Genomic DNA, 26,072 nt, shown 5'->3' on the forward strand with positions numbered 1-26,072 from the left:
TCTGGGCACTGGGATCACAGGGAACACATGATGTTAACCTCATTTATATTTTCCCTGGCATCTTCTCACAACACAGAATTAATAGTCATGCAAGAAAATCTATATTTGACTATTTAAGCTAGAAAATCAATGTATTGAGTATGAATAGTCTCTTGTTGGACTCCTGGTAACTAAAGTTATACATTATTTTGTCTGCTTTGAAATTATTATGACAGTGCTGAAAAATACCTACATAAAAACTGACAGACGTGTGCATGATATTTTGTAAAGGAAAATAAAGGCAGCTTTTAAAACAAGTTCTCTAGCAGTGAAAAATAAAATGATTTTTTTTAAGTACAAAAAAGTTACCAAGAAAGTATCATAGCAGTCAGTTTTGTATGTATCCAAAATATAATAGATTATCCATCCTACAGGGATGCAAGTCCTCCTGTGGCTAGAGAGGTACAAGAACAAATGCATTACTTCATAAAAAAACCTTCGTAACAGCTTTCCAAAACTGGAAATGGAACTTCCTCATCATTTACTTTTGCAGTACCAACCACTCAAAACCTAGAGACCTGCAAAATTGTTTTGGTTTTAGATGAGTACAGTAGTGACTTGCCTGATGTATAAGCTGTTCTTTGTTCATAATCACTGTTCAGTGTAGAACCTCCCCTTCAGCCCAATACATTAAACCTTTTATGGCCAGTTTTAGCTCAAGAACCATGTAACTGCATAAACAGTGAGTGTATAATTTAGAAGTAATCTTTAATTCTGATTCCAAAGATGTATGCTATTAAAGTGCAACACCATTTTATGAAGCTTGTAATGGTCATGTCAGCTGATAGGAAATATTTGAAAATCTCTGTATTATTTTAAATGTTTTGGAGTTTGTCAGTACATTTCAGGTGGGATAATACTTTTAGTGTACATAAAAGAGAATTTGAGAACTTTGGTTTTTCTGTTTGCATAAGCTTCTGTACTAATGAGTAGAACATCCTCAAATGGATGCACTGACAGCAGGGATTTGGCAGGCAGGCTCCCAGGCACTGATGCTGTTTGCTCTGGGCATGGAATTCTGCCCATAACAATGAGGCCAGGACTTCATATGAAAAGGGGAAAAAAAACCTCAAAGTATGGATCAGAGACAGAAGAGCTGCCTAAGCCAAGGACATGCTGCTTCTTCCTTAATGGTACTAATATCCAAGATTTGTGTACTTGGCAGTGTTCCTGGATTTATAGTTCTTAGTCAGAAATCTTGGAGGCTTACTGCTGTTGCCAAAATGTTAGATGTCTAATGCCACTTGAGATACTCTAAAATACTTCACGTGATTTCCAGGAGGACTGGAGTCTCTGAGATGTCATAATTGCATCTTTCCAGCCTTTGATGAGGTCACATACCCAAGTGCAATCTCAAATGGTGGCAAATGCCTGTGTTTAGGAAAACTGAAGGGAGTTATCTGTGCTTCCCCAGCCAAGCTGGAGGGGTAAAAATGTTTATGTGCATACACCCACATACACATGCACATACTAAACTCAAAACCCCAACAAAGCCTTTCTACATCTCACTGGATTAAAAATTCAGCAGAAATAACCTTGTAAAAGAACAATCAATCACCCCCAGCAAAAAATGCAAACAAAAAAACCCTATCCAAAAAATAGAAAAAACCCCTAACAACTTCCAAAATGAAAAATTTAAGAATAATTTAATGCCAGATATTTTTATTACAGTTGATGTGAGCCCACTCCAGAGAGACAGTGCAGCCTTAGAAAGTGTCACAGTCTTGTCTGGGAAACAGTAGAAGAGTAGATCAGAGAATGAGATTTTCTTACACAGCTAAATACCTTCTACACATACTGCACAAGTGAAGAGGGTTAGGAAATGGTACAGGTTTCATTGATTCAGATTGAGTTTTGAAGTGGTGTGAGAGAATTAGTTTCTTAGGCATGTGATGGATAAAACAGACTCAGACCACTCCCCAGAATCCTTCCATCACCTCTTCAGCCAAGCTGCTTTGTGGTCCATTGCCAAACATGAGAAAGTTCAGCCCTTTTGGTGCACTGGGTCAATACTTCTGTGAAAATGGGGAATTCAACCCTTGCAGCTCTCAACCATGCAGCCCAATTTATATAAAGACACTTAGATGGGCTCATTTTGTCAGAGGAAGTGGAAATCTTACCAGGCATTTTGCACAGAAGGTAATAGGGTGGGAGTATTTTCTGTTTTGTGTTGTTTGGGGAGGCCAGGACATTTCTTCTTTGTTTGTTTGTGGGGAGTTTTTTCCAAATTTGGAATTATAACAAATATATATATGTATATATATAAATATATAAAAGCTTCCACTGCATTGCTTACCTATTGTGAGTAATTTGCAGATGCATATATATAGACTGGAGGAACTGCACTTTTTTTTGGAAGTATAAGCAATTTTTTTCAAATGACTTAGTAAGAGGCATGAAGAATAGGAGAATAAATTGAGCTTGAGAGAAGGAAAAAAAATGATTCATCTTCTGTTTGTGTTTTGCATGAGGAAATAGTGCATGGTTAATACTGGTTTCCATTGACAGTAGAATAACACTTCCTAATTAGGATTCTGAGAAAGTGACACAAAGGAGGTAGATTAGTTTTCTTTTACCACATTTGCATCCAGTGATCAAAAATGCTGGATAGAATTGGTGAATAATGACTCTTGCAGTGGATGATGGCATCTGTAGAAAGCCAAAAAACTGCTGACTGAATATTGCTTTTACAGAAATTCATGTTGTGCAGAATTAAAAACTCTAAGGCTGCATGTTGCTATGGTTAATTCGTTCAAACATGGAAGGAAACATTTCCTCTCTGCCTTCCTACCTATTTTCCTTTTCTGAAAATGGGATATAAAATACATCAGATTGCTAAAAAGAAACAGGGAGGATATGTGAAGGAAAGGATTTGATTCCTGATGTTTATAGAGCACAAAGGCCTGCATTCTTATATTCTTAGAATCAGGCTTAGTATCAGGTCAAATAACTTCTTGTTTCCTTCAAAACAAAACCCAGATATATTGACAGTGGATGTGAATTGTGCTGTTGAAAGTATTTTTGTACACTGTTTCCTTTTATAAAACTGCCATAATTTACTAATAAAATTGTTGTGTATTCAGTTCTATTTTAATTAGAACATGTAATTAGAACACTTTCTATAGATGAAAAAATAATGGGCACTTTATTTAAATAAAATACAGAACATTTTTTTAACACCTAAAAGAAATCAAATTGGGTAATAGAATAATAATTTTTTGGGCATAAATATGCTTGGATGTGAGAGAAAGAAGAGAGATTTATCTCTTTATAAGCAAGATAGAGGGTGGGTAGTGGTGTGCATGGTTGTTTTGGGCTTTATTTGAAAGCACAGGTGATGAAAAAATTTAGCTATTAAAAGAATATTAAGATCAGCAGTTCAGATTAGTAATATTGATTAATCCATTTTATGGGGGATGTTACAAAAGGTGAGAATCTTTCAGAACCCCACTATTGGAGGGGTTCTGAACCTGAGTGTGGGCTGGTAAAGTACCCTAAATAGTTAACTGCATTGGCAGACTAATGGTATCTTTTGTCAGTGTACAAATGATAATCACACTTCTACCTTCCCCTCCCTTTGTGTGTTAGGGTGTGTATGAATATTTGTTTCAGCTTATTGGCTGGGGGGGGTTCCCCTCTATTTGGCTTGATTTTAGATGTGTGTCTAGATCCATGGCAACAACTCAACCCCTCAAACCAGGTAAATACTGAAGTCATTGAGTATGAAAACAGAAGTTTTTCTTTGCAGCTTTGACTTTGCTCCATTTAGTTTGGTGATCGGCGTTGTTTTTTTCTGTTTGCGTTTGTTCTTTAAACCTTCAGTGCTCTTGAAATTCTGTGTATTTCTTAATGCTACAGGAAATATTAATACTTAGCCTTCTCTTATTCTCCTACCACATTGAGGTCATGAGCAGAATGTATGTGAGTTCATAGATTTAATTATTTCTGGTAGAGAGGAGGTTTTCTCTGTGTTTGAATATCTAGAGTAGCTGGTTATTATCTTTGACCTGTGACTCTTTAAAAAGACACTGCCAGCAGAAAAGATTCTCTTAGATTCAGATACATTAGTACTATACTTAGCAATTGTAAGTTAGAGTTACTTTTCTCTGATGACTTTGATCAAAAATGTTCAATTGTGTTCATGTTTGTATTTTGTAATTAAGAAAGTAGTGAAGTAATATTCCATAAGGCAGTAGTAGGGTTTGTTTTTTTTAACTTTAGGTGAATTTGTGTTTGGTTGGGATTACTGTATTTACAGATCCATTGCTTTCAGAATTTTTATTTGAAGGAATACTTCACAAGGTGTTAGGTTTAAGCAGCAGGTAGACAAGGAAATCTTAGTGATTCTACCCTAAGAAAAATATTAAGTAATTAGGGGAAAAAAGCACATGTTTTTACTGTTTACATGGCCTGTCATATATAAATCCCAGGACAGGTGTCAAAATAATTAAGCAATTGAAAGCAAAGCTATTCCCAGGTTCTTCACTATCTGTATTGAGAAATACCTATCATAGTCTGAGAACCATAGAGTCATAGAATCATTTAGGTTGGAAAAGACATTTAAGGTCATTCAGTCCAGTTATAAACCAGTGTTTCTCTTGAAAGAAAAAAAGGATTGGGCCAGACATCTTACTACTGGTGTAGGAATTAAATAAAAGGAAACAACCTTGTAATCCTCTGGGTATCAGCTGGATTACTCTACATTAGTGATTTAATGAGGACCCTACATGTCCTGCAAATGTCTCTGTGGTTTTTAGAAATGTCTGTTTTACTTAAGAAATATCAGATGAATAAATTAGTTCATTAGTTAGGAGACATAAGAGTCTTCTCTCCACCTGGGAGGGAGAATAGCTAGCATAACAGCAATTAACAACCTTTGTAAAAAAGGTCTTGGAGAGTAAAGAGTGCAAACCCAAAAGGTTTGGGGAGGAAAAGATAGGTTACTTAAAAGCCATTTCAAGGGTTTTTGAAAGGGAGGTTTAACTGACCTTTATTTTGAAATTAGTTTTACTCTCTCAACCCATTTCCAAAGAATCTCCATTGGAAACTCTACCATGTCAGAAAAGCAAGTTTTACAAAAGAATAGCTAATGACACTTATTTTAGGAACTGTAGAACATCTGTTTGTTCATCAATTACATTTGATTTCAAATAAAATTTTATAATTGGTAAATTTTAGTTCTAAACAAAATATTATAGATATGGATTAACTGTGTATGTGTATTTAGGCTTCTGTTTTCAATCTGTGTAACTTCTAATGTCTAAGTAGGTGTTATCTGTCAAGTGTTGAAGCAAGGCTCAGATATAAAAATACCCCTTCCTTTCTAAACATAATTTAAAATGTGACATGAGCATGTGTTACATTTGTGTGTGCATATGGATTAACAGATAGTTATAGAAAATATACTGAAATAGCAGGTTTGATTACATGGAAATCAGGTTTGATTAATTACTGCTGTAAATTGTTCTGGCTCCGTGCCAGGAGTGCATTGCTCTAATGGAGTGACAACTGCTGAGGAGGGGAAGCTGCAGCTCAGTCTCAAAGCTGATGGCACAGTAGGAGAAATGGTTGGCTGTGGCTGTGTGCTTGCAGGGTTGTTTGTAAAAACAAGCAAACAAACCCAAATAAATAAATGACAACCCCTCACAAACAAACAAAACCTTCACTGCTATTGCTTCCCCCAAAAAAACCATCCAAACCTCTGAAGCCAATCACTGTTCATTGAGAGCACAGTGATCCCAGATCACAGGGAGTTTCTTTGGGGATTTTTAGGTGTGTCCTCTCAGAACTAAGTGCTAAGGAAAAGCAGCATGTCTGTGGTTTGGGTGGAGCCTTTGATGGCAATACCTTAGACAGCAAGTTCCATTTTAAATTAAGTCTCCTCTGAATTTTCAGTGTTTTCAAGTGAAAACATGGCCAGTACTGCTCAGGATATCTCACTGACTAAGGAATGACTAGTTAGATCTATTAGGTCAAAAGACAGCAGAATGTACTTTTGGTTTTCTGGTCAGCTTTCCAGAGAGTTTTCCTTTTATTGAGATGTCCAATGAAGGCATCTTCCTAGAAAATAATTACTGTTACTTGTTGGGTTTTTTTGGATGTAATTAAGGTCTAGAAAAAGTCACAAGATTTCTTTTGGAAGAACTGTGGGTTTTAGGTAGCTTGTATACTTTGGAATTGACTAACCTAACAATAAAGTACAGTGTGGAAATTATTTTTCTTGAGACACAGAAGTGAGGCTTATTTAGTCCAGTTCTGTTTTCCAGTCCAACTGTGCAGTTCTGCTGAAACCAATGGAGTAGAAATCAGTGTGGATTTCTTGTATCACAAGTTTAACTTGAGGTTTTACTCCTTTTCTGAGCCATGATAAAACAGATGTTCTACATATGTGTGCATTTTCTTAAAATACTTCTATCATTTTGGGGTCACAGACATTTCTGGGCTGGGGTCAGAGCACTGTTTTCTACTTGTCTTGTAGCTATGAAGTATGAATTAATGGCAGGTATTCAGCCTGGCTTCAGATATATTGGATAAAGACAAGCTGGAATTTACATTTCTAACTGCATCTTAATAAATTGCAAATTGAGATAATGTTTTTAATTTTAATCAAGTGATAATTTGTGAACTAATTTTGTCTCTGGCTGGTGACATATTTAATGTTGAAGAGAAATTAACAGTAAGTACGATCTAAGTTCCAATTGAAGAAAGATTTGAAATGTGTTGATAGATTTTTACATATTCATTTAAACCTAATAAAAGTAAAATATTCTTCCTAAAAGTGGCATCTGAGTAGGTGTAGGATCTAATTGTTTATGACAGTAATCTGAATTAACTCCAGTCCACTAGAAAAAATCGCAAGTAGTGAACAATTTTCAAGCATTGATTCCACCTAGTGGTAAAAAAATATTATTGCTGGTTTACATAATACATATTCAGAATAACATGAAGTTCCTGTCACATATAAAGAAAGAGGAATTAACTGTCTCTTTTGTAACATAATCTACACATGTGCAGTACTGCAAAAGCTGTTCACAGCAGGCAGCTAGAATTTGAACACTTCACTGATTGATACTGATAGGGATGGCTTAGGTAATGTTTCAAACATATTTACTCTGTCCAATTAAAAAAAAAGTTAATTGCACAACTGAGTGAGAGTAATGGGGACTTTGTACAGGTTTAAAAAGGTACAGGGTTTTTTTGTGTGTGTATACATGTCAGAACAAGGCTTTTTTTGGTTTGGGATATTTTTTTCTTAAATAAATTTGCCTTTGGAATAGAAGTTTGAATTCAGCTAACATGAAGGGTGTGGATGTGGGTTGGGAATTCCTGGCACAATAATCAATGAGATTTTGCAGTGAACCATGGTGGAGAAAGGGCAAAATATTGACTTGGCTAAGTTCCCAGAACTGTTTCAGAAAGGATCTCCAGAGTTCATCCTGTGGGCACAGGGAGAGGCAGAAGGAGGGCAGGGCTCGTGCTTCAGGAGGTGATACCAGTATGTGCCAGGCAGTAATGACCACAGCTTTGTGTAATGCACAAATTACACATGATGCAAGCTCCCTTCCTGTGTAAAATACTGCCCAGCTACTCTTGAGCAACTGAAAATCTTGACCCCTTCCAATTACAGTGATATGTGAAAGCACCTTATCCCCAGCTGATGTAGACTCAGTATAAAAATGATGTTTATCCTTGTAACATCTGTATGTGACAATTAACATGAAAGACAGTAACACAGCTGATTCTGACTGATGTATGTCGACTTTTGTTTTCCTTTTCATTTATAGGTACTTGTTTCACAGTGGCAATCCAGAGCATCCAGGAGACATCCTTCTAAACACAACTGTAGAAGTTTTGCCTTTTCAGGTACAAATATTTTGATTTGTATCTTCTCCATTACAGGATAAAAGCAAAGCCTCTTTATTGACTTTTTTTAACAGTGAGGAGACATAAATGCTTCTTTTAACTGTATGAACTTGATGTTCTGATGTTCTTAGACTTTTCCTTCTCTTGACTGGATATGTTCACAGAAGACTATTGTAACTATTCAAATGTTCATTCAGGGTGCAGTCTGATACAAGTGCTGTTGGTAATTTCAAGGTGAACAAGGTCATTTTCTTCCAGTTCATTGCTACTATTTAAAACAAAAAAATAAACAGTCTTCCCTCTCTTGTGTATTTTGGGAAATGGGAAACCTAAGTCAATCTGCTATTTGACTTAGTAAAAAAGTCTTAGTTCAGGGATTGAAACACATCCAAACCCACTAGATACTGAAATATATAGATTCTTAAAACAGAATGTGTACCTTTCTCCTGATTTCTGATGTTTTTTCTCCATAAATGAACCAGTTTTACCACAGGAGAGTACTGCATTATCTAAAGTATATTCTTGTTTGAAGTCAGATGGTATGGGTTCTTTTTCCTCTACTAGGTACTACAGCTAACTATTTATATCACAAAGACTGAGAGGATTAAGATGTTACTTCAGACAAATGTATTTTATTTAGTATTAAAATGACAAAGTATCTCTGCATTCCCCCATATACTTGGTGTAGGAATCTTGAAATCTGGGCTGAAATTGCTGTAAGTTGAATTTTTTTTAACTTTCTTTTTATCTATTTTTTTAAGTAAGTAATCATGGAGGAGTTCACATCTCCATTTTCCTAGTCTACCTTCCTTAGAGTAGACAAAAATAGGAAGTTCTTACTATTCCCAACCTTAAAAAGAAAATTGTTAGTTTGCTTCTAATTATAAAACATGACATGTGGGATATTATATCATAAGATCTGAGGGGTTTGTTTCTCAAGACCTGTGGAAATACATTCAGCCACAAAAAACAGCAACAGCCCTCATTTCATCTGAGCCCAAGATACAACAATGCACAAGATAACAAGCAAAAATGTGCATCAGGCATCTCTTTTTTGGGTTTACTTGGCTGTGGAATGTCCCTCACTGGAGCATCCTTTATGGAAGTAATGCTACAGAGGTTCTATTGCTATTGATGCAATTTGTTGAAAAGGTAAACAGGAAATTCTGCATCTGGCCTGTTCCTAAGCCACTGGTGTCAGAAGAAAATATTGTCAGTAAAATAATGTCAGCTGAGGAGAGCAGCTCCTCAGGGCCCTGTTTCTCCACCCTGGACTTCAGTAAACCTAGAAACTCCTTCAAATATTTTAACCCTGATCTTCCTTTAGTAGAATTCAGGAAAACAAGAAACCCTTAGAAACCAGAGTACCCCCAGCCTGGATTTGTCTGGGCATACTAAAAACCCCCTCAAGACAATATAAAAAAAACCTGCCCCAAATACCCCAACAACAACATAGAAAACCAAAACACCTGCCCCCCAAATAAATAACCAAAAACCTTCCCACCACTTTTTCAGCAGCTTTAGTTCCAAATAGGAATTAAAAAAAAAAATAAGCTGATCAATATAATCTCCGTTTTGCCAAGCATTTTAAACTAATTCCTGGGAAATTCTTAAAGTGGGTCTTTCAGTATTGGATCATGGTTGTAATTTTCAAGCTGTTTTTCAGGATCTGTTCTATGATTATTTTTTTGTGCTTATTAAATAAAATTTACTGATCCCCATCCATATAGTGAGGCAGTGATAATTGTGGTGCTTCCCGCACTTTCCATCTCACCCAAAGTCTTAGATCAAAAAATAAACTGTAAGTTTTCATTTGTCCAAGAAAGAAAGCTCTTGTTAAGCCATAGAAAAAGAAGGCAGGTCCTGCCTTTGCTTGTCTCCTACTGTGTATGCCAGTATGTGCTAAGTATTCTGTTCACGTGGCAGTTACCATGTGAGTTTCATGGGGCACTTAGAGTACTTGATTTTTCTCCTTTGAAGCCAAGAGTTGTTCAGTTCTGTAACACTGCTGCTCTTTTTTTTTTTTTTTTTTTTTTTTTAATGTGGGCATCTATAAGGCTATGAAGAACTATATTCCAGGCTTGTTCTTAATTATTTGGAAAAAATGAATGCTGAATATATAAGAAGAGTGCACACACATTTGTCTTTCTCCGGCAAAGTCATATGTCAAAATAAATTATCTCCTTTTTGCTTTGTTGTTCTAGAGTGAAGAACTGGTATTAAGCAAAGAAACCAAAGACAAACGCTTAGAGGATGGTTACTTCAGGATAGGTATGTAACAGTAGAAAAAAATGTGTATTCTTACTATTGCAACTCTCATAGACATCTTTATTAAAAACCAAAACAAACCTAAACCTGAGTTTTTATCATTCATTTTTGGGTATATGACCCCATAGGCTTTACTTAATGTTGTGTCCACTAATTCTTTTCAAAGACTTATGTACTGAACAGAGGTCTCTTGTGAATCTTAGTTGTAGTGCAGCTACATCCAACTTTTCTGCCAGGACTGATCACCTGGATTATAACAGAGGCATTTCCAGGTTTTGTAAGATCACCTCCTCTGTCCTGTGACTGCACAAGTGCTTTTTTGAGTTGTGTGCTTGACCTGGATTTGAACCCACCCTATAGACAATCAGTTGTCTCATCACAGGAGGAAATTGGCATTTCAACAGCCAAATGGCTGTTGGGGAAGGTGCTTGGATACATGTTGTCAAGGAAGAGAAATTTTACACATGGATTTTAATTAGTTGCTGGACACAGTTTGGGCAATCCTGTTATACCTTTTTTTGTCATAATAAATTTCAGTTGTCTATGTGGCTTAACTGTAAAGTCTAACTGGGCTTTTAAATTGAATTCTTACTCATCCTAATATAATTGAAGATGCTTTGAATAGGAATATGTTATGCATGAATGATATCCCTTGTCCTTAATCCTATTTGAAAACACATATACCAAAGGCATCATATTAGTTCTGTGATATTAAATGAGTACCTGTGCCAAAATCTTCACAAAGTTTCAGGTGTTAATGCCTTTAGACAGTTTCAAAGATTTTATTCTTATGTGTAATCCTGTGTGCACTGATGATGTGCCCTGTATTTTTTGCTGCTGCAAAACTGGATCTGATGTCAAAATCACTCACTGCCTTTTACTTTGGGAATGATACTGGTTCCACTGTGGTTCTGTCACAATGATACTGTGAATTGTGATACTGCAGATACATTTTCTGGCTTTTGTACTTCAGTTTATTGAACAGGACTTAATGATGTACTTTTGCAGGGAAGTTTGAAAACGGTGTAGCTGAAGGAACAGTTGACCCCAGCCTAAATCCTATTTCATCATTCCGGCTTTCAGTGATACAAAATTCAGCCGTTTGGGCAATTCTGAATGAGGTAAGAGGTGGTAGAACATTGAAAAACATAACCGGTGAATGGGAGATATCTTCATTCTGTTTTGAAGCTCAGATTTTTGGCTAACACTAAAAATAGTTACCTCTTATTACTGAGAAATGTAATACACTAAACCATTACTTATTTCTTCCGATTCTCTATTTCAGATTCATATTAAAAAGATTACAAACTGATCATGGAAATCTGCTTTAGAGGAAAAAGAAAGAATTCGTGAAAATTCTTCCTATAAAATCTGACATCCTTAGCAAGTCACAAATTGAAAATACTGAGCATGCACCTTATTCCAAATGTCATTCTTTTTCACTTGAACTCTACCTCTTGTGAAATCTACTGTAGATGAGAAGATTGTATTTACCCCTTCTTATCTGATCCATCCAGAAACTGATGCTCCACACTGATAACGTTCGTCTGAGGCCCAGGTTGTCCTCCACTGTAATGTGACTTTACCACCTTATGGTTGCAGAACCCTGCTACGCTTAACCTGTACTATTTTGATAGTATAGTAATATAGAGTTGTACATATTGTTACATTCCTTGAAGAAAAAAAAATATAATTATTGTTAAATAAGTTTTATGAAGGGGGTACTTTCGGAATTCCATTTATTTTCTATAACAAGAACCCTCTTTTATAGACTTGTCAGGGATATATATTAAAAATGCTAGGGATATTTAATTTATTAAAATAATTTGAAAAGTACATATTTTTATGCAGTAAAATTTTAAATTGATATAGTTTTTTTATGAATTCTCTAGTTTAAGTTATCTTTCTACATTTTTCTTTGGAGATGCAAACATAAATTAATATCATATTTCAAATATACTGCCATGTTAAAAAAAAAAAACCAAGATTAAGTTTCTAAATTATGTAGTTTTATACACAGAATCCGAATGATGTTCAGAAGCATAAACAGAGTTCTGAAGAGCATTATTCTTTGGGGCTATGAAATTCCATTATGTACAGTTTGTAGCCACATAAAAAGCATGTTGAAATGTCTTGTTTCATATTATGTACTAAATCTGCAGTAATTTTAGATTTAATCCATTGCATTTTAGAAGAATTTTTTTACTCCAAACCAGTTCTTTCTAAAAATATTTGTAAACATTTCCTAGGCTGAACAAATTCATTTTCTGTACTGAAGAAAATCATCCTCCAGCTTTGCTTTGGAGTGACAAGAGGTTACCTTTTATCAAAAGAATGAACAGTAGATACATTTGATTTACAGAGGTCTCCTTTTAAAAAGTTTTGTTTTGCAGCGTTTATTTTGGATACATTAGCAAGTAGTTACAGTTTATTTTCTTCCTTTGTTTAAGAACAAGGTCTTAGTTTGACTCCCTTATGGATCAGTATGGTAACTCACACTAACTTTATAGTAGGAACTGAATTTGGCCTCAAGTTACTAGCCTGCCTGTTTGTGTCAAGTGAAACAACAGTGATCTTAAATGAATCAGAAATTCGGTCAGGAACAGAACGTGGTCTGGGTTACAATCTGAGTGGAACTGTTGCAGTACTAATGCTGCTGCTTTTCTTAAGAGTCCTTCTGCTTAGGTGCTTTTGTGAAAGGACTCAGGCATGGGAAGATTTCAGTTAGTCAGAAACGGCCATGAAAAAGAGAGGCAGGAATTCCTCCCTTTTAATAGGAATAAAGTGCCTGATTGACATTGGAGGGAGGCATCCACGCTGGCTTGGGTGTTGTCAGTTGTGCTGTGAACCAGCCTCCTGGAACTGACATCTCAAAAGCTGGCCAGCTTTCTCTGTGGAAAAAACCACACTCTGCTACCCCCAACACAGAATCATAGAATCACTTAAGTTGGATTTATTGTCTTTTGCAACAGGTTTTGTGCATCTGTGCCCTGATCACAGTTCCCTGATCTAGAGCAGGGGTCTTGAATTTGTACTTCCCTATTAAAGTTCAGCTGATAGATTTGGGCTCTCTTTCGCTATAGGCTTGTAAGGAGCAGGAGCCTAAAGCTGCCTTGCTAGCACTGCAAGCACCACTGGATTATTATGTCAACCTGTCTTCTCTTCTGCCTTGTTGGAGAATTGTGCCATAGCTTTGACAATACAGCAATATTCAAGTTGAAGAACTTAACTATTTCTACAGACTGTTGTCATTTTGGTTTAGCTACGTTGTTTGGGAACACAGGGAAGACAAGATTTGTACGCAGAGCAAGACCTTCTGTTTAGACTGACTGGTGTAAGTTCAAGAAAAATTAGACACCAAGGGGACCTTGTTTACTTTTCCTGATTGCATCAAGTGGTGTAAATAAAATGTTACTTGGAAAGCTTGTGTTGCCCAGAGATGCTGTGGGCATAGTCTGGTCACATAAATGGAGTTTATTCTTGGATTTGGGAATGTGGGTGACTGGGTTCTGAATCCCGTGTGACTGTAGCCTATTGTGGTGCTACAGCCCTGTTTGTTACCTGTATAATGCCCTGCCATCAAATTACCAACATGCAACAGCTTTTTTTTAAATCACACATCAGCTAGCAAATGTCTGAGAAAGTGTTTAGGTTTTCTTCTTAGCGGTGTCTGTGAATGAATGATGCAAGTTATTGAAACTAGGGTTATTTATTACAATCCAGACTGCAGAAATACATTAGATATTGCAGTTTCTTTATATAATTATTTTTGTTGACAGTGACCTTTTCCATTTTTCCATGAGTCTGGAAGTTTACTGGTACTATTTATGTAAGAAACCTGTGTGCTTATTCTAAAAGCATCACTGTTCCTGACATTTCACAGCAGTTAAGATGAATCACTGCTAATATATTTAAATATACAGAACCCGTACCACATTGATTGCAAGACTGGTTAGTAGTAGATTTAGTTTTCAAAAATGTTGAGAAGAAATTTATCCAAGACAACAAATTAAACTAGTGTGTGGTAAAATGTGGGTTGCTTTCTAAAGATTGATGCATTTTTATTACATTGTTGTAGCAGGAGTAGAAAATACTCTGGGCTGCTTCAATACTTGCAATGTTCCTGAGCTTACAGGCTCTCTAGATAAATGTGCCACGTTATCAAATACAAAATGTGCCACATTATCAATACAAATTATATCTCATAGATCCATGTAAATTCAGAGCTGGTGTAATCAGGTAGATTATTTCTGCAGACAGCCATTTTTGTCTTTGTACTTTTAAATTTCAAATCAGGCTAAAGTGGTGCAAGACTCCTTCCTGGAAGTATGGTGAAGTAAGAACACCTGGGCTGTTTGGCTCATCAGCCTTTAGCTTGGGTACTGTTTGTGACTGGGTCTGCACCAGTGGGCAGGTGTTTCCTGCACATTTCCATTGTAAGGGACAATAATATCACAGGAGATCTTAAACAGCATCTTAAATTTATCATGTGTTTTGAGGGAGTTTTTCCCTACATGTATTCAATTTCAAGTTACTTTTGTTGTCACCTTAAAAATCTCCTTGAGGCCGCTGAATCTTAGAGTTATCCAATAATGGAAAGTGTTTGAAAAAAACCTGCACTATCCTATACTCCTGTTAGCTCCTTCTGATGCTGTTAAAGCTCCAGAAAAGCATTGTGAAACCAAAGGCATAGCCAGAAACCTTCGTTACCTGGGCAAATGAACTTCTTATACTGGACACCAAACAGACTGGCTGATGTGAACATTTGCTTTTTTGAGCTGATCAGGATTGCTTGGGACCAAGAAAACACAAGACTGCCAGTATAATCTTGCTTTGCTCATTCAGTGGGTTATGCTACTGAACACTTTGTAAATAATGTGAACAGGATGTGATAATTAGAGTGTTTCTAAAGCACTGTATAAGGCTTTGAGCTTTTGCAGGCATCTCAATCGTGTGTTTTCATTGATGGAAAAAATTCCTATGGGTTTTTTTTTTTTTGTACTTAAAAGATGGATTAGAAAAATTCAGATAGATGTGATTCATGGACCAAGAAAAGACTGGAGTCTCCTGTTGTCTGCTATCACTGCTTGTCTAACTGTTTTGAAGCAGTTTTAAAATACCTTGAGTCAGTTTAGAGCAAAGCAATTTATACTTTGCCTGTGTGAAACACAGTTCCTTGAATGAGCTGAAGTGTGATTAGTCTTTGGAAAAATTTGGAAACTGTGTACCAGTTTTGTTTTTTGTTTTTTTTTCCCAGATATATTATAATTTCAGTAATCTCTGTATTTTGTTGGAAGTACTTGCTCCAGATGAAGTATCATAGTAGTTTGTAGTTTTCCTCCAACTTGGAAAGTATTATTTCAGTCTCATAGGGGAAAAGAAAAATGAAATCCTCTCAAGCCTTGCTCCCCTAAAATATATGAACCCAAGGTTCTACTTTTGTTACTAGGAAGGATGTATTCTGAAAAAGCTAGAACAAGTAACTCTAGCTAGAAAGGGGGCAAAAAACAAAGTCCTCGTGTTTTTAAATCATCTTTACAATCACCAGCATAAGGCTGAAAAGCTATTAAACAACTGGTGTTTTCAGGCTAGCATTGATTGCTGATGTACAACACACAGCCCATGGAGACCTGGTGAATTATTCCTGAGTGTCACCTTTCTGACCATAGTGGTCTCTAAAGGGTTGTACTAAATTCTGCTGTAAACAGTGAACTGCTGGAATTTGAAGTAGCTTTATTTTGAGAATGAGGAAGCCTTGTTTCAAGGGGAAAACCATTAATGTCTCTAAAGGGAAGGTATACAGGCCCTGAGTCCTTCAATGGTATCGCACCCCGGGGCACTAAATATGAAGTGATTTTACTGTTGAACTGAAGTGGATGATCAGTGATGTAGGATTCCTGTTAGGGAAAAGGTGTACAGATAGGCTGCAGCTGCCTGCAGGACAGGAGCTTGTGCTGTTAGCCAGGAAGGGAGCAGATCCTGACTGGAATCCTTCACCTTCCATGGATCAGCAGTTCACTGCTTTCCTTGTTTAAAGGAGAACGTTGCTCAGCATCTGCTGAGAGGGAAACATGAATCTCTTCAAGCCTTAACAGTGGCTGAAACACACAGTACTGTAAGATGCACTGCCAGCATATTTGGTATTTTAAGATAAATTATAGTTTTTCCTTAGAAATCAAATTCTAGTATTGAAATTGTCTTACTGTAACCAGTTTACTCTTGTGTTGTTTTGGAACCTGAATCCCAGTGCTCATGTTTCATGCTGAACACTGCATTGGAAAGCTGTCATTTTCACTTTCCATAAGGTATTGTTTGTGATGGTCAGTTTCTACTTCTGCCTTGTGGACTTCACAGTTGCAGGCATTGCCATGAGCCCACCCCTGTAGCCAAACCAACTTGTACTTTCCTTCCATGTTCATTGATTGACCTGCCACTCAGAATGGTGGACGTAGTAATACCCACTGGACTGCTAGAGATTGGGTTTAAAACTTGCTGCTATCTTTGGAAACCTGATATGGGTCATGTTAATTGTGCCTTTCATCACTGTTTCTTCTGTGTGCCAGAATTGTCCATGTATATTTGAAGTAGTCACTGAAGTAAATCTGTTCTCACAATCTCTCATACAAGGAGAGGACAGATCTGTATCTAGACACAGTTGTTGCTTTACCATCGCAACACTATTGATCTGTACTTTCACACAGTCCCAAGGCAAGGTATTCCAATATTACTCTTCAATAAAACTGCTTTTTGGTGTCACTTAAACCCCTCATAATGTAGAGCTTATGCCAGTATGTGCATAGTATCTGCAGTAAGAGTTACGCTACATAGACTTGTTGCAGTTAAATTTAAGCTACAGAAATGTACAAGTAACTTGTTTTTAGGAATGTACTGCGAAAGTATTTGAACAAAATTGCTAACATGTTTACTGTTGTAAATATTTTAATAAAAAAGGACACTTCAAACTTTTTTACACAATTATCTACAATAAAGAGAAATTTACAACCATTTACATACAAAATGTTCTTAATTTTTTCTTTACTGTCAAAATGGCTAAGGTAGAAACAAAATAAACATTAGATACATGAAGTCCTGGTTTTATTTCACTCTGTATTTATAAAAGGAACAAAGCATCTTGGTGAAGTTCCATCCACATGCTAATGAGATCAAATAGAGCATGATGAGAAGTGCAAATGGATACAAAAGAATAGCTGTGTTCTTCAAAAAGGGCAATGCTGAAACAGAAGCAATATTGAAGCAAGTATAAAGTAGTGCTCTTTAAAATAAGTGTTTCTTGTAGAGTAGCCTTGGGGCAAGGTAGCAATAAAAAATAGTTCTACTCTGCTGTCCTTCTCAGACATCTCTGCCCTACTAGCCCTACAGTTATCTCAAAATGCCTTGGGGAACTGTTTTACCTAAAACTATGGTCTTAAACTCATTACAGAATTTTTATGTAATGCAAACATCTTCAAGTGGATTTACAGAGGAACAAGAAAACTAAGTTGTGGTGCTACAGGTCTAATACAAGAAGGGAATTTGGTGAGGTGGAGAATATAAACTCTTTGGTTAAGATGTCCATCCAGCTGAAAACATGGATCGGTACATTTCTATCATACTTCATTTAACACAAAGAAAGAGTTACTTCAAAATGCAGCTAAGCCTCTGCTTTACAAATAATATGCTAAGATCAAATTAATAGCCTGAAAGCATGCTCTTCTTTTTAGTCAAACAAATAGAAAAGAAGTTGATGTTACTCACCACTGTATCCTAGGAATGTCACGTAGATGTAATAGCCAATTGCAATCAGCCATAATGTATTCCCAACAAAATACCCAATGACAGAATCAGATATGATGACATCTGGAAGAGATAACTGCTCTCAGCTGTTTTGATAGTGCACCATTTTGAAGTAGAGAGCTCAAAGTATTTAACTTACAGTTGATGAAGAACAGCTGGATAAAATGCAGAATGACCAGAAGAGGGTAGAAAGCATTCAGATGTACATCAAAGGCATATCCCCACTCCACATCATAATCTCTGTTCTGCTGCTTCACTAAGTACTTATTTGAAATGAACCTACATGAAAAGATATTTGAGACTGTTGTTAATATGAATCTATAAAGCTGACTGACAAAACATAGGTTTGATGCAGTAAGTCATACGTGATCCCAACTCTCCACCACAAAGTTACTGCTATCTGGGAATAAAAACGTGCAAGAATCATGCAGACCAGACTATTGTTAAAATTATTTTGTTAAAACTATCATCATATCCTTTACATGCTACAGGCAGCTGAAATACCCTGCGGGTAATACAGAAACAAAATCTCTTTATAAAGAAGAGATCAGTCCTACAATTTATCAGTCACAAGCTGCCACTTCTCTCTGTACACACTGGGAGATGACTTCAGTGAAGTCCTTGTACAGGATCAGCACACCTCACACAGAGATGGTTTATTTGATCTCTACAGAACTGATGCACTGCAAAGACAGGAGGAGGGCAGGAGAGTGCTCATAACATGTGCCTATTATTACTGAAAGGATGTGCAAATGGAATGTGCACTGCCCAGTATTACAGGATACTGAATGAGCCTCAAGGCTCTTTCCTTCAGTTTAAGTTCTGCTGACATCAAAATATTTACCCCATATAGAGGAGGAACAAGAAGTCAATAGATGCTCAGAAATAAGAGACCAGACTTCATGGAAGCTTTCTCTGACCTACTCTTTGTGCCAAGGGTAGGGTTGCAAAGAGGCACAGCCTGGATGCAAGTGAGGAGAGGTGAGGCAAGGAGTTTAGACTGATTAGGAATGGGAGGAGCTTTTGGGGAAAAAAGGTGAGCTTGCACTGGAAGAAGGGACTTGAACTAAACCTGAGCCAGGTGACTGGTATTGAGGCCTGCAGGAAGCTGACTAAAAGACAGAGCAAAATCAGCAGATGCTGAAGTCTTCCTGGCTTAGGAGACTGCATCCTGAAGCACAAATTGCTGGAGGATGGGGGCAGGGAGCATTACTATAAGCTCTTCCCCAAGCAATTTATGGGTTGCTGTCCCAGACAGAGCATAGGTCAAGTGGACCTTTCATCTATCAGCTATGTTTCTTTTATGTACCTCATTCTCAATTTTGCAATAACAAGCAGGAGTCCTGAGGCCACTGTCAGGATTTATCCCTTTTCCAAACACCATCACTTTAAGAAGTCAACTCCATCCCTAAAAACTCTTGAATGCCCTTGCTTTCTTAAGTTCCTTGTAAAATAAATATTCTTTTTTTTGGTGTCCTGCCCTTGCTGCAGCACAGAAACAGTGGCTTCATGTCATTTCATGGTTCCCTCACTGCTGTAGGACCCATCTATGGTGCTGATTAGGCCTGGATTGTAAAATGACCTGCTCCTGCCTCTCTACTTCTGCAAGTCTCTGGACAGGAGAGGATAAAACTGGCAGCACCTACCAACAAAGCAAAAAGGTGCCAAGCACAAGACTGAGCAGATGGGGCTGTAGCTACAACCTTCAGCAAGAAGCACGGGCCAAGTGTATATGGCCCTGCTTAAACAGAATCATCCTCAGGCTCACACTACTTGACTTCATTCATTATTTTGATTTAACAGCTTTTTCTTTTTTTAATCACCTTTTTTTTTAATTTGGCATTACTGCTGAACATTAACCAGCTCAAGAAGAAAGAAAAAAAAGCTGGAGTGTTCATCAAAATACAGACCTTCTGACGATTTAACCTTGTAGGAAATAGTAAAGAAAGATATATATTATTTTTTAAGGTATCATTTTGAAACAATTACTACAACAGCATAAAACCTATAGTTAATACTTGAGTGTAAGTTTACTCCAAACAAAGAACCAAGTGTCTCACAAACTGTAGAGGACTCTCTGTGTCTGAACAGCAATACTGAACTTGGCTTCAGAAATCACTACTTACCACATCAGAGTTGCAATCAGGAGCCCCACGCCTACGCAGTCTATGAATACAACCCAAAGTAGCAGTTTTATTGTTTCAAAAAAACCCATGTCCAACACAAATCCAAATCCTACAGTAGACACTGAAAGCAGAGAAAGATCATTAAAGTCAGCTGTGGAAATGAAAGCATGAGATCTTAAATGGATGGATTTTTTTAATGTATTCTGTTATGAAATCTCCAGTTTCCTTTTTATTTTTCCCCCGAGATTTTCAGTCCAACAGGTAAGGTTTTTTTCCATGAAAAAACAGATATAATGCAGTTTATTCATAATATGAACACTCATCTGTACTTGGGTCTAATTGTAATGTTCCATCCAAACTATTTTTTAAAAATTCAGACAATGCTACAATAGGACATTCTTTGTTTTATAAAAGCTCCTTGTTATCCCAAACAACATGTGTAATTCTATCTCAGTAAAGAGTTTTTCTATTATGAACAGGAATACACTATTTAATAGAAGGCAACTGAGACAATACTGAATTTGCAGTTCAGTCATTTATATTAGCCACTTTGTTACAGCTTAATTCTGCAGTATACAGAATCTCACCAGGGCCTTTATGGTAAAAACAATGTTTTATCCATAATATTCTGGTAAACCAAATATTCAGTATTTTTAAACAAAACCACTGCCATGTGGCATAGAGTTTTCTTAGTGTCTGTGAAGTTACAGTGAACTATGCAGTTCAAATTGTAACAGAAAATGAGTTGCAATGGAGAGTACTAGAGTACTCTCTCTCTCTCTTGTACATTGTAGTACAAGACTACAGAGTACTACTTAAGCCTACTCCAATTTCTACTTCCCACCTTAAGTTCAAAAAGGCTAGTCCTTTTTCTTCTGTTCTACTTTGATTAAAAGATCATCCAATACAGATTGGTCCTTTTGTGTGTGTGTGTTATTAGAAGGAAAATAAACATTCATCCCTAAACTTTCCCTCCCTCTTCCTTATGCTGTCTGTTCTCCCGCACTCACCGCAGAGCCAGATACTGAGCAGCACAAGGAAAGCAGGATCATCTCTTGCCCATTGGTCCTTTGTCTGTTTTCTGTAGTGAAAGTTCCTGTAAACCCTCTGTGGTGAAGTGAACAGGTAAAGCATCTGCCAAAGCGCAAACTCGAAGTCCATCTGTCGGAAGTGGAAGAGCCTCCGGAGGTACTTGTAGCGTTTTGCTCCGGCCGTGTGCCTCGCAGCATCTCTGCGGCTCAGCACACCATTGCCCTGGCTCCCAGAATTAACCAGCGTGGTTGGCAGCATCTTGCTAAAGAAAGAATTTCAAAAGATGTACTTGATTTTGCACGCAATATAGGGTACAAATAAAATAACGTGATACAGGCCATGGCTGCAATGCTGAAGTGACTAAAACTGAGCACAGGCATGAACAATGACATTGGTTGGAGCAAGTCCAGAGGAGGCCGTGGAGTTGGTAAGAGGGCTGGAGAACCTCCCTTATGAAGACAGGCCGAGAAAGTTGGGGCAGTTCAGCTGAAGAAAAGAAGGTTGTGTGGAGACCTCCTAGCACCTCCCAATATCTGAAGGGGGAAAACAGGGAAGCTGGGACACTTCACCAGGAACTGCAGTGACAGGACAAGGAGTAACGAGCACAAACTGAAATTGGGGAAGTTTAGGTGACGTACAAGGAAGAAATTCTTTACTGTGGAGGGGATGAGGCACTGGCGCAGGCTGCCCATGGAGGTTGTGGACGCCCCAACCCTGCCAGCGTTCAAAGCCAGGTTGGATGGGGCTTAGAACAACCTGGTCTAGTGGGAGATATCCCAACCCACGGCGGGGTGTTGGAACCATATAATCGTTACGGTCTATTCCAGCCCTTACAGTGTACGATTCCATGGCATAGGAGCGGCCCGGCCGCCGCTGCTGACGAACACCCGCCCCCCCTCAGCGGGGCCCGCGCTCAGCTTCGGGCCGGGTAGCGCCGCGCCCCCCGAGCCCCGCCCCGCGCCGAGGGTCTCACCTGCTGCCCCGGCCCGTGGCGCGACCCCCGCCCCGCCCGGCACCGCCACCGCGGCCGCCTCCCGCAGCCTTCCGGCACCGTCCGCGGCGCAGGCGCTCGGGATCCTTCCCGGAGCCGCCCCGTCCCTTCCTGCCCCCGCCGGAAGCGGCCGCAGCGCCCGGGATGGCGGCGGCGGTCGGCGGTGGCCGTGGGGCGGGTGGTAGCGGGGCGTAACGCCGGGCTCGCCGCCATGCCCAAGTACTACGAGGATAAGGAGGAGGACGGGCGCGCCTGCAGCGGCGTGAGGGAGGACCTGCGGCAGTGCCTGCTGGAGAGCCCCTGCGTCTTGCAGGTGAGCGCCGCTGCCCTTCCGGCCCAGAGACCCGCAGGTCGCCCTTCTTGGGCCTCTTACCTCTTGTTTCCAGCAGTTTAGGGAATTACAGCTCCAGAGGAGAGCACAGGTCACCGTACCGAAGAGAAATCCCCAGTCTGAAGTTGACAGTAAATGATCCTCAAAGGCCCCTTCCAACCCATATTACTCAGTCGGCCAGCGCGTGGTGCTAATAACGTGGTCATGGGTCCGATCCCTGTATTGGCCTTCCCTTAAGAGTTGGGCTGGATGATCCTTGTGGGTGCTTTCCAACTCAGAATATTCGGTGATTCTGTTCTATAATTCTGTCAAGTGTTTTGATGTCTCTTTGATGAGCTGTAGAAATCAGATTTTTAATCTTTCATTTTTCATCTACTAGGAAAACAAAAGCCCTAAACAATGCTTGAGGGAAGGACACTGTAGGAGTTTGCAAGTGACATTCTTTGCGTGCAAAAGATCAATGGTAAGTGCGGTGTGTCTTCTGCTACAGGCCTGGGTGTTTCCCGTCCTTTTCCCTCTCTTTTTAAGAAAAACACTGTTATTTCAGTAATTAATTTCATTAAGCAGGCTCTTGCATTTGAATTCTGATTAAACTATGGGTGTTGTACTCAGTTCTCATGAAGAAGAAGCTGTAGAGTAGGAAAAAGTGGAAAAACGTGTTTAAATTGGGTTAGGCTTAGAATGTCACAGGTAGTGATGTAGGTATTTTCACTATTGTTTTTAGTAAAGTTTTGGGTTAAAAAATATTAGTAGATCAGGTAATTGTAAGCTTAAATATCAGCAAGATACCATTTACCTGTAAGATCTTTGAAAAACATCTATATAGTGAACATTTAAATGAAGTGAAGTAAAACTTTCACTGTTAAAGTAGGATCTTGCATTGAATTCATGTCGAGTCATTAGTTTTCTTGGAATACTAGAATTCATGATAAATGACAGTTTATTTTTTAATATAATGAACTATCTCATATGGAAATGACAAGTCATTTCCATATGGTATAGTCCAAATGTAATTAGATAAAGTTTTCTGTATTTTGATAGGAGCTCCTTGTCCAGGATTTTTTTGCTTGTGTTTCCATAACATTTAAAACATATTAAAGATGTGGTAAAGATGGTATTAAAACTTTCCAAACATGAGAAGTGCAGGGCTCATTTTTATTTTTATCTGATGAAGAGTGTACAACTGAAATGGTACTCTAAATTTCTCTTCCATTTTGTATTCATTGTAGCAACCTTTTGTACCTCTTCTATATGAACCGTATTAATCCATGAAGTTACAAATTATTATTTCTGTGTGTGGGAAGATGCTGTATATTGGAAGTCTGAAATGTCTATATAAAACTGCAGTAGTGACATATGTGTCTCCAGGTGATGTGTCTATATTTTTCTGTCTGTGGATTGTTAAGGGAGCCTGATGAAACTAAGTTTCTAGCTAAAAGCCTCCAGTCATGCAGGAAGAGGCTTGGCTCTTAAATGATTTTATTTAACTCTCCCAAATTTTAAGGCTGATGAGTGACATTTTTCTTGTCCTGTTAATTCTTTAAATTTCAATAATCATGCTCAGTCAAACTTGTTATTTGTTATAATAATGAAATTTAAAGATTGTCCAAAACCTAGGTAGATACTAAATACAGATATAATTTGCAGTATGCTAAAATCATCAGGAGTTTTGCCTCAATGCTGTTTTCTTTTCAAAGAAACAGAAAATCTTATCAGAGATGTTGAAGTAGGGCCAAGGTTTAAAGTGAAAGCTGCTTGGTTACTGGACAAGCTGTGTCATCATGACTCTAGCTCTTTACAAATTTTGCTGCTGTCCTGAATTCTGGGAGAAGGTTAGTTAATGGTAGTGAAAGAAACCTCCTCAGTCTAATAGAATATGGCTGAGTTGCAATCTGTCACTGCCATATTCAAGACTGACTAAGTTGAGAATAATTCTCCCTAGATCAAAGTATGTTTTTCTGCTGCATTGGAAAAAAACTTGCAGTTTAGCTTCTGTAAGTGATGCACTGTGGCTTTTATTTTAGCTTTACCATCTTCTTTAGCCTGTCATTAAATGTTTTTTTTGTAATTGCCAAGAACAAACTTGCAGATTTACAAACTGAATATTGTTTCTGTTTTTACTGATTTATTTCTAGTTTTTTTCCAGAAACTTAGTGTATTTAAGTTATCCCCTCTCCTCACAGACATTTGTAGTCACTCTTACTTCAACCAGATCTGAATTTTCCTCCTCCAGTTTATCAGTACATTTGCAAAACTGATCTAAGCAGAATTACTCTACCTTGTTTTTTATGTGTTCCTTGCCATCCTACTGTGCTGTTCTATCATTTCTGTTGTTTATTTCAGAACACGTAGGGCACTTAACACATAATTTTAGTTTTGTGTGAGGTTTAAGATCATATAATGCCTCTTTCATTGGAATCCCCTGTGGCTTGTTGGCTACATCACTGGTTTTCTTCTGCTTTATTCTGGCCTTTGTTCTGATGTTGCGAAGTGCCGACACTCTACAATATCTCTTTTGGAAAATACCTGCTCTTAATATATTGTCTTCAATTTTCAGTTGGATACCAGGGCAAGATTCAGAGGAAGGAAGGGATACTGAAGTCCTCATCAAGAGACCTCGCCATGGAAATTCAGGGTTCATCAGCTCTCTACGCAAAACAGAGACTAAAATAAGAAGATGGTACCTGCTGCATCATTTTCTGCAGTGTTCTCATGGAAGGTATCTACTCCTGAGTATCCCAACAGATTGACCTGGATGTGCATTTAAATGTTAAAAAGAAGGCAAGCATAAAGCTACAAGTTCTGGCCAAAATGAGTACCTGTCATGTACTTGCAATAAAAATGTGAAATCCAGAAAAAGCTGCAGAAGTTGTAATTCTGTTTTGAAGTAAAGTTGTCATTTGTGACTCTACTGTAAATTCTGATAATCTTTTACTATTATAAATAATACAAGGTATGGAACTGGGAGTTCGCTTGATGTGTTGAGGAGGAGTTTCCTTAGTAGATGAGTATCTCAGAGGGTTTTTCAAAATAAAACTATTTTCAGAGACAAGGAGTTGACCAAGGTTATAAAATGTGTGTGCAAGCTGCTTCCTGTCCAGTAAATTTGCTACCCAATAAACCTCTAATAGATGGGATTGGTGCTGTTTTTCAGTCCCACACTGCTAAGGAAGTGGGATTTATGGGAGTAAGAAGCATTAAATAGTGCTTAAACCATGACTATGGTAAATGTTAACTGGTTCTGTATAAGACTTGCTTTTCCAGAGGAACATTTCCTTTTTCTTCCTTCAGTGTGTCCCCACCTCTTTAAGTGTCAAACCTTTAAGAAATAAATGGTGTTGTAACTCTTACATGTGGAAACTCAAATCAGACTAGCCGATTAGAAGCAAGATGAGGAAATAGTGAGAGGGGAGAGAGCCATAGTAAATTCTTTTCTTGGCTGAATTTATAGCCAAGTGTCTGATACACATTCAGTCTGAACAGATGTATGCAATGCTTTTTGTTTCTAAAACTGATGACTTCAGTGATTGAGCACATGTTGACTATTTCATTTTGTCTGTCTTAAGCAACTGTTCTGTAGTGAGTCAGAGAATGTTTGTATTCCTTGTGTGTGTAGGACTTTATTTTA

At 37.9% G+C, this 26,072-nt stretch overlaps 3 protein-coding genes across 3 annotated transcripts in view; 2 read left to right on the plus strand and 1 right to left on the minus strand.

Annotated features, from left to right (window-relative positions):
* Positions 1–17,175, plus strand: part of MGAT4A (alpha-1,3-mannosyl-glycoprotein 4-beta-N-acetylglucosaminyltransferase A) — a 77,215-nt gene extending 60,040 nt beyond the window's left edge. The window contains exons 13-16 of the mRNA XM_054652216.2: positions 7,824–7,902; positions 10,107–10,173; positions 11,179–11,291; positions 11,456–17,175. Of these exons, the coding sequence (XP_054508191.1) occupies positions 7,824–7,902; positions 10,107–10,173; positions 11,179–11,291; positions 11,456–11,482 (286 nt within the window). The 3' untranslated portion in view covers positions 11,483–17,175. The remainder of the gene's footprint in view (positions 1–7,823; positions 7,903–10,106; positions 10,174–11,178; positions 11,292–11,455) is intronic.
* UNC50 (unc-50 inner nuclear membrane RNA binding protein) lies at positions 17,092–22,221 on the minus strand. Its single transcript, XM_054652228.2, has 6 exons — positions 22,096–22,221; positions 21,101–21,384; positions 20,091–20,211; positions 18,104–18,243; positions 17,926–18,027; positions 17,092–17,402 (listed from the first exon to the last, which is right to left on the minus strand). The coding sequence occupies exons 2-6, from the start codon at positions 21,378–21,380 to the stop codon at positions 17,266–17,268; spliced, it is 780 nt and encodes a 259-aa protein (XP_054508203.1). The 5' UTR covers positions 21,381–21,384; positions 22,096–22,221; the 3' UTR covers positions 17,092–17,265.
* A 72-nt stretch (positions 22,222–22,293) lies between these two features.
* On the plus strand, positions 22,294–25,794 carry COA5 (cytochrome c oxidase assembly factor 5). The gene is made up of 3 exons (XM_054652250.2): positions 22,294–22,426; positions 22,824–22,907; positions 25,002–25,794. The coding sequence occupies exons 1-3, from the start codon at positions 22,325–22,327 to the stop codon at positions 25,041–25,043; spliced, it is 228 nt and encodes a 75-aa protein (XP_054508225.1). The 5' UTR covers positions 22,294–22,324; the 3' UTR covers positions 25,044–25,794.
* Positions 25,795–26,072: the final 278 nt, after the last annotated feature.

This window comes from Agelaius phoeniceus, chromosome 2 (genome assembly GCF_051311805.1).
Source record: "Agelaius phoeniceus isolate bAgePho1 chromosome 2, bAgePho1.hap1, whole genome shotgun sequence".
NCBI lineage: Eukaryota > Metazoa > Chordata > Aves > Passeriformes > Icteridae > Agelaius > Agelaius phoeniceus.

Excerpts from the sequence above, each read along its gene's own strand:
- UNC50 (XM_054652228.2), bottom strand. The coding sequence starts at position 21,380 with ATGCTGCCAACCACGCTGGTTAATTCTGGGAGCCAGGGCAATGGTGTG. Across the intron at positions 20,212-21,100 it reads GCTCAGTATCTGGCTCTGCG|TGTCTACTGTAGGATTTGGA; the intron begins GTGAGTGCGGGA and ends CTCTGCTTTCAG. Across the intron at positions 17,403-17,925 it reads GACATTCCTAGGATACAGTG|CATTGCCCTTTTTGAAGAAC; the intron begins GTGAGTAACATC and ends CTTCTGTTTCAG.
- COA5 (XM_054652250.2), top strand. The coding sequence starts at position 22,325 with ATGCCCAAGTACTACGAGGATAAGGAGGAGGACGGGCGCGCCTGCAGC. Across the intron at positions 22,427-22,823 it reads AGAGCCCCTGCGTCTTGCAG|GAAAACAAAAGCCCTAAACA; the intron begins GTGAGCGCCGCT and ends TTCATCTACTAG. Across the intron at positions 22,908-25,001 it reads TTGCGTGCAAAAGATCAATG|TTGGATACCAGGGCAAGATT; the intron begins GTAAGTGCGGTG and ends TTCAATTTTCAG.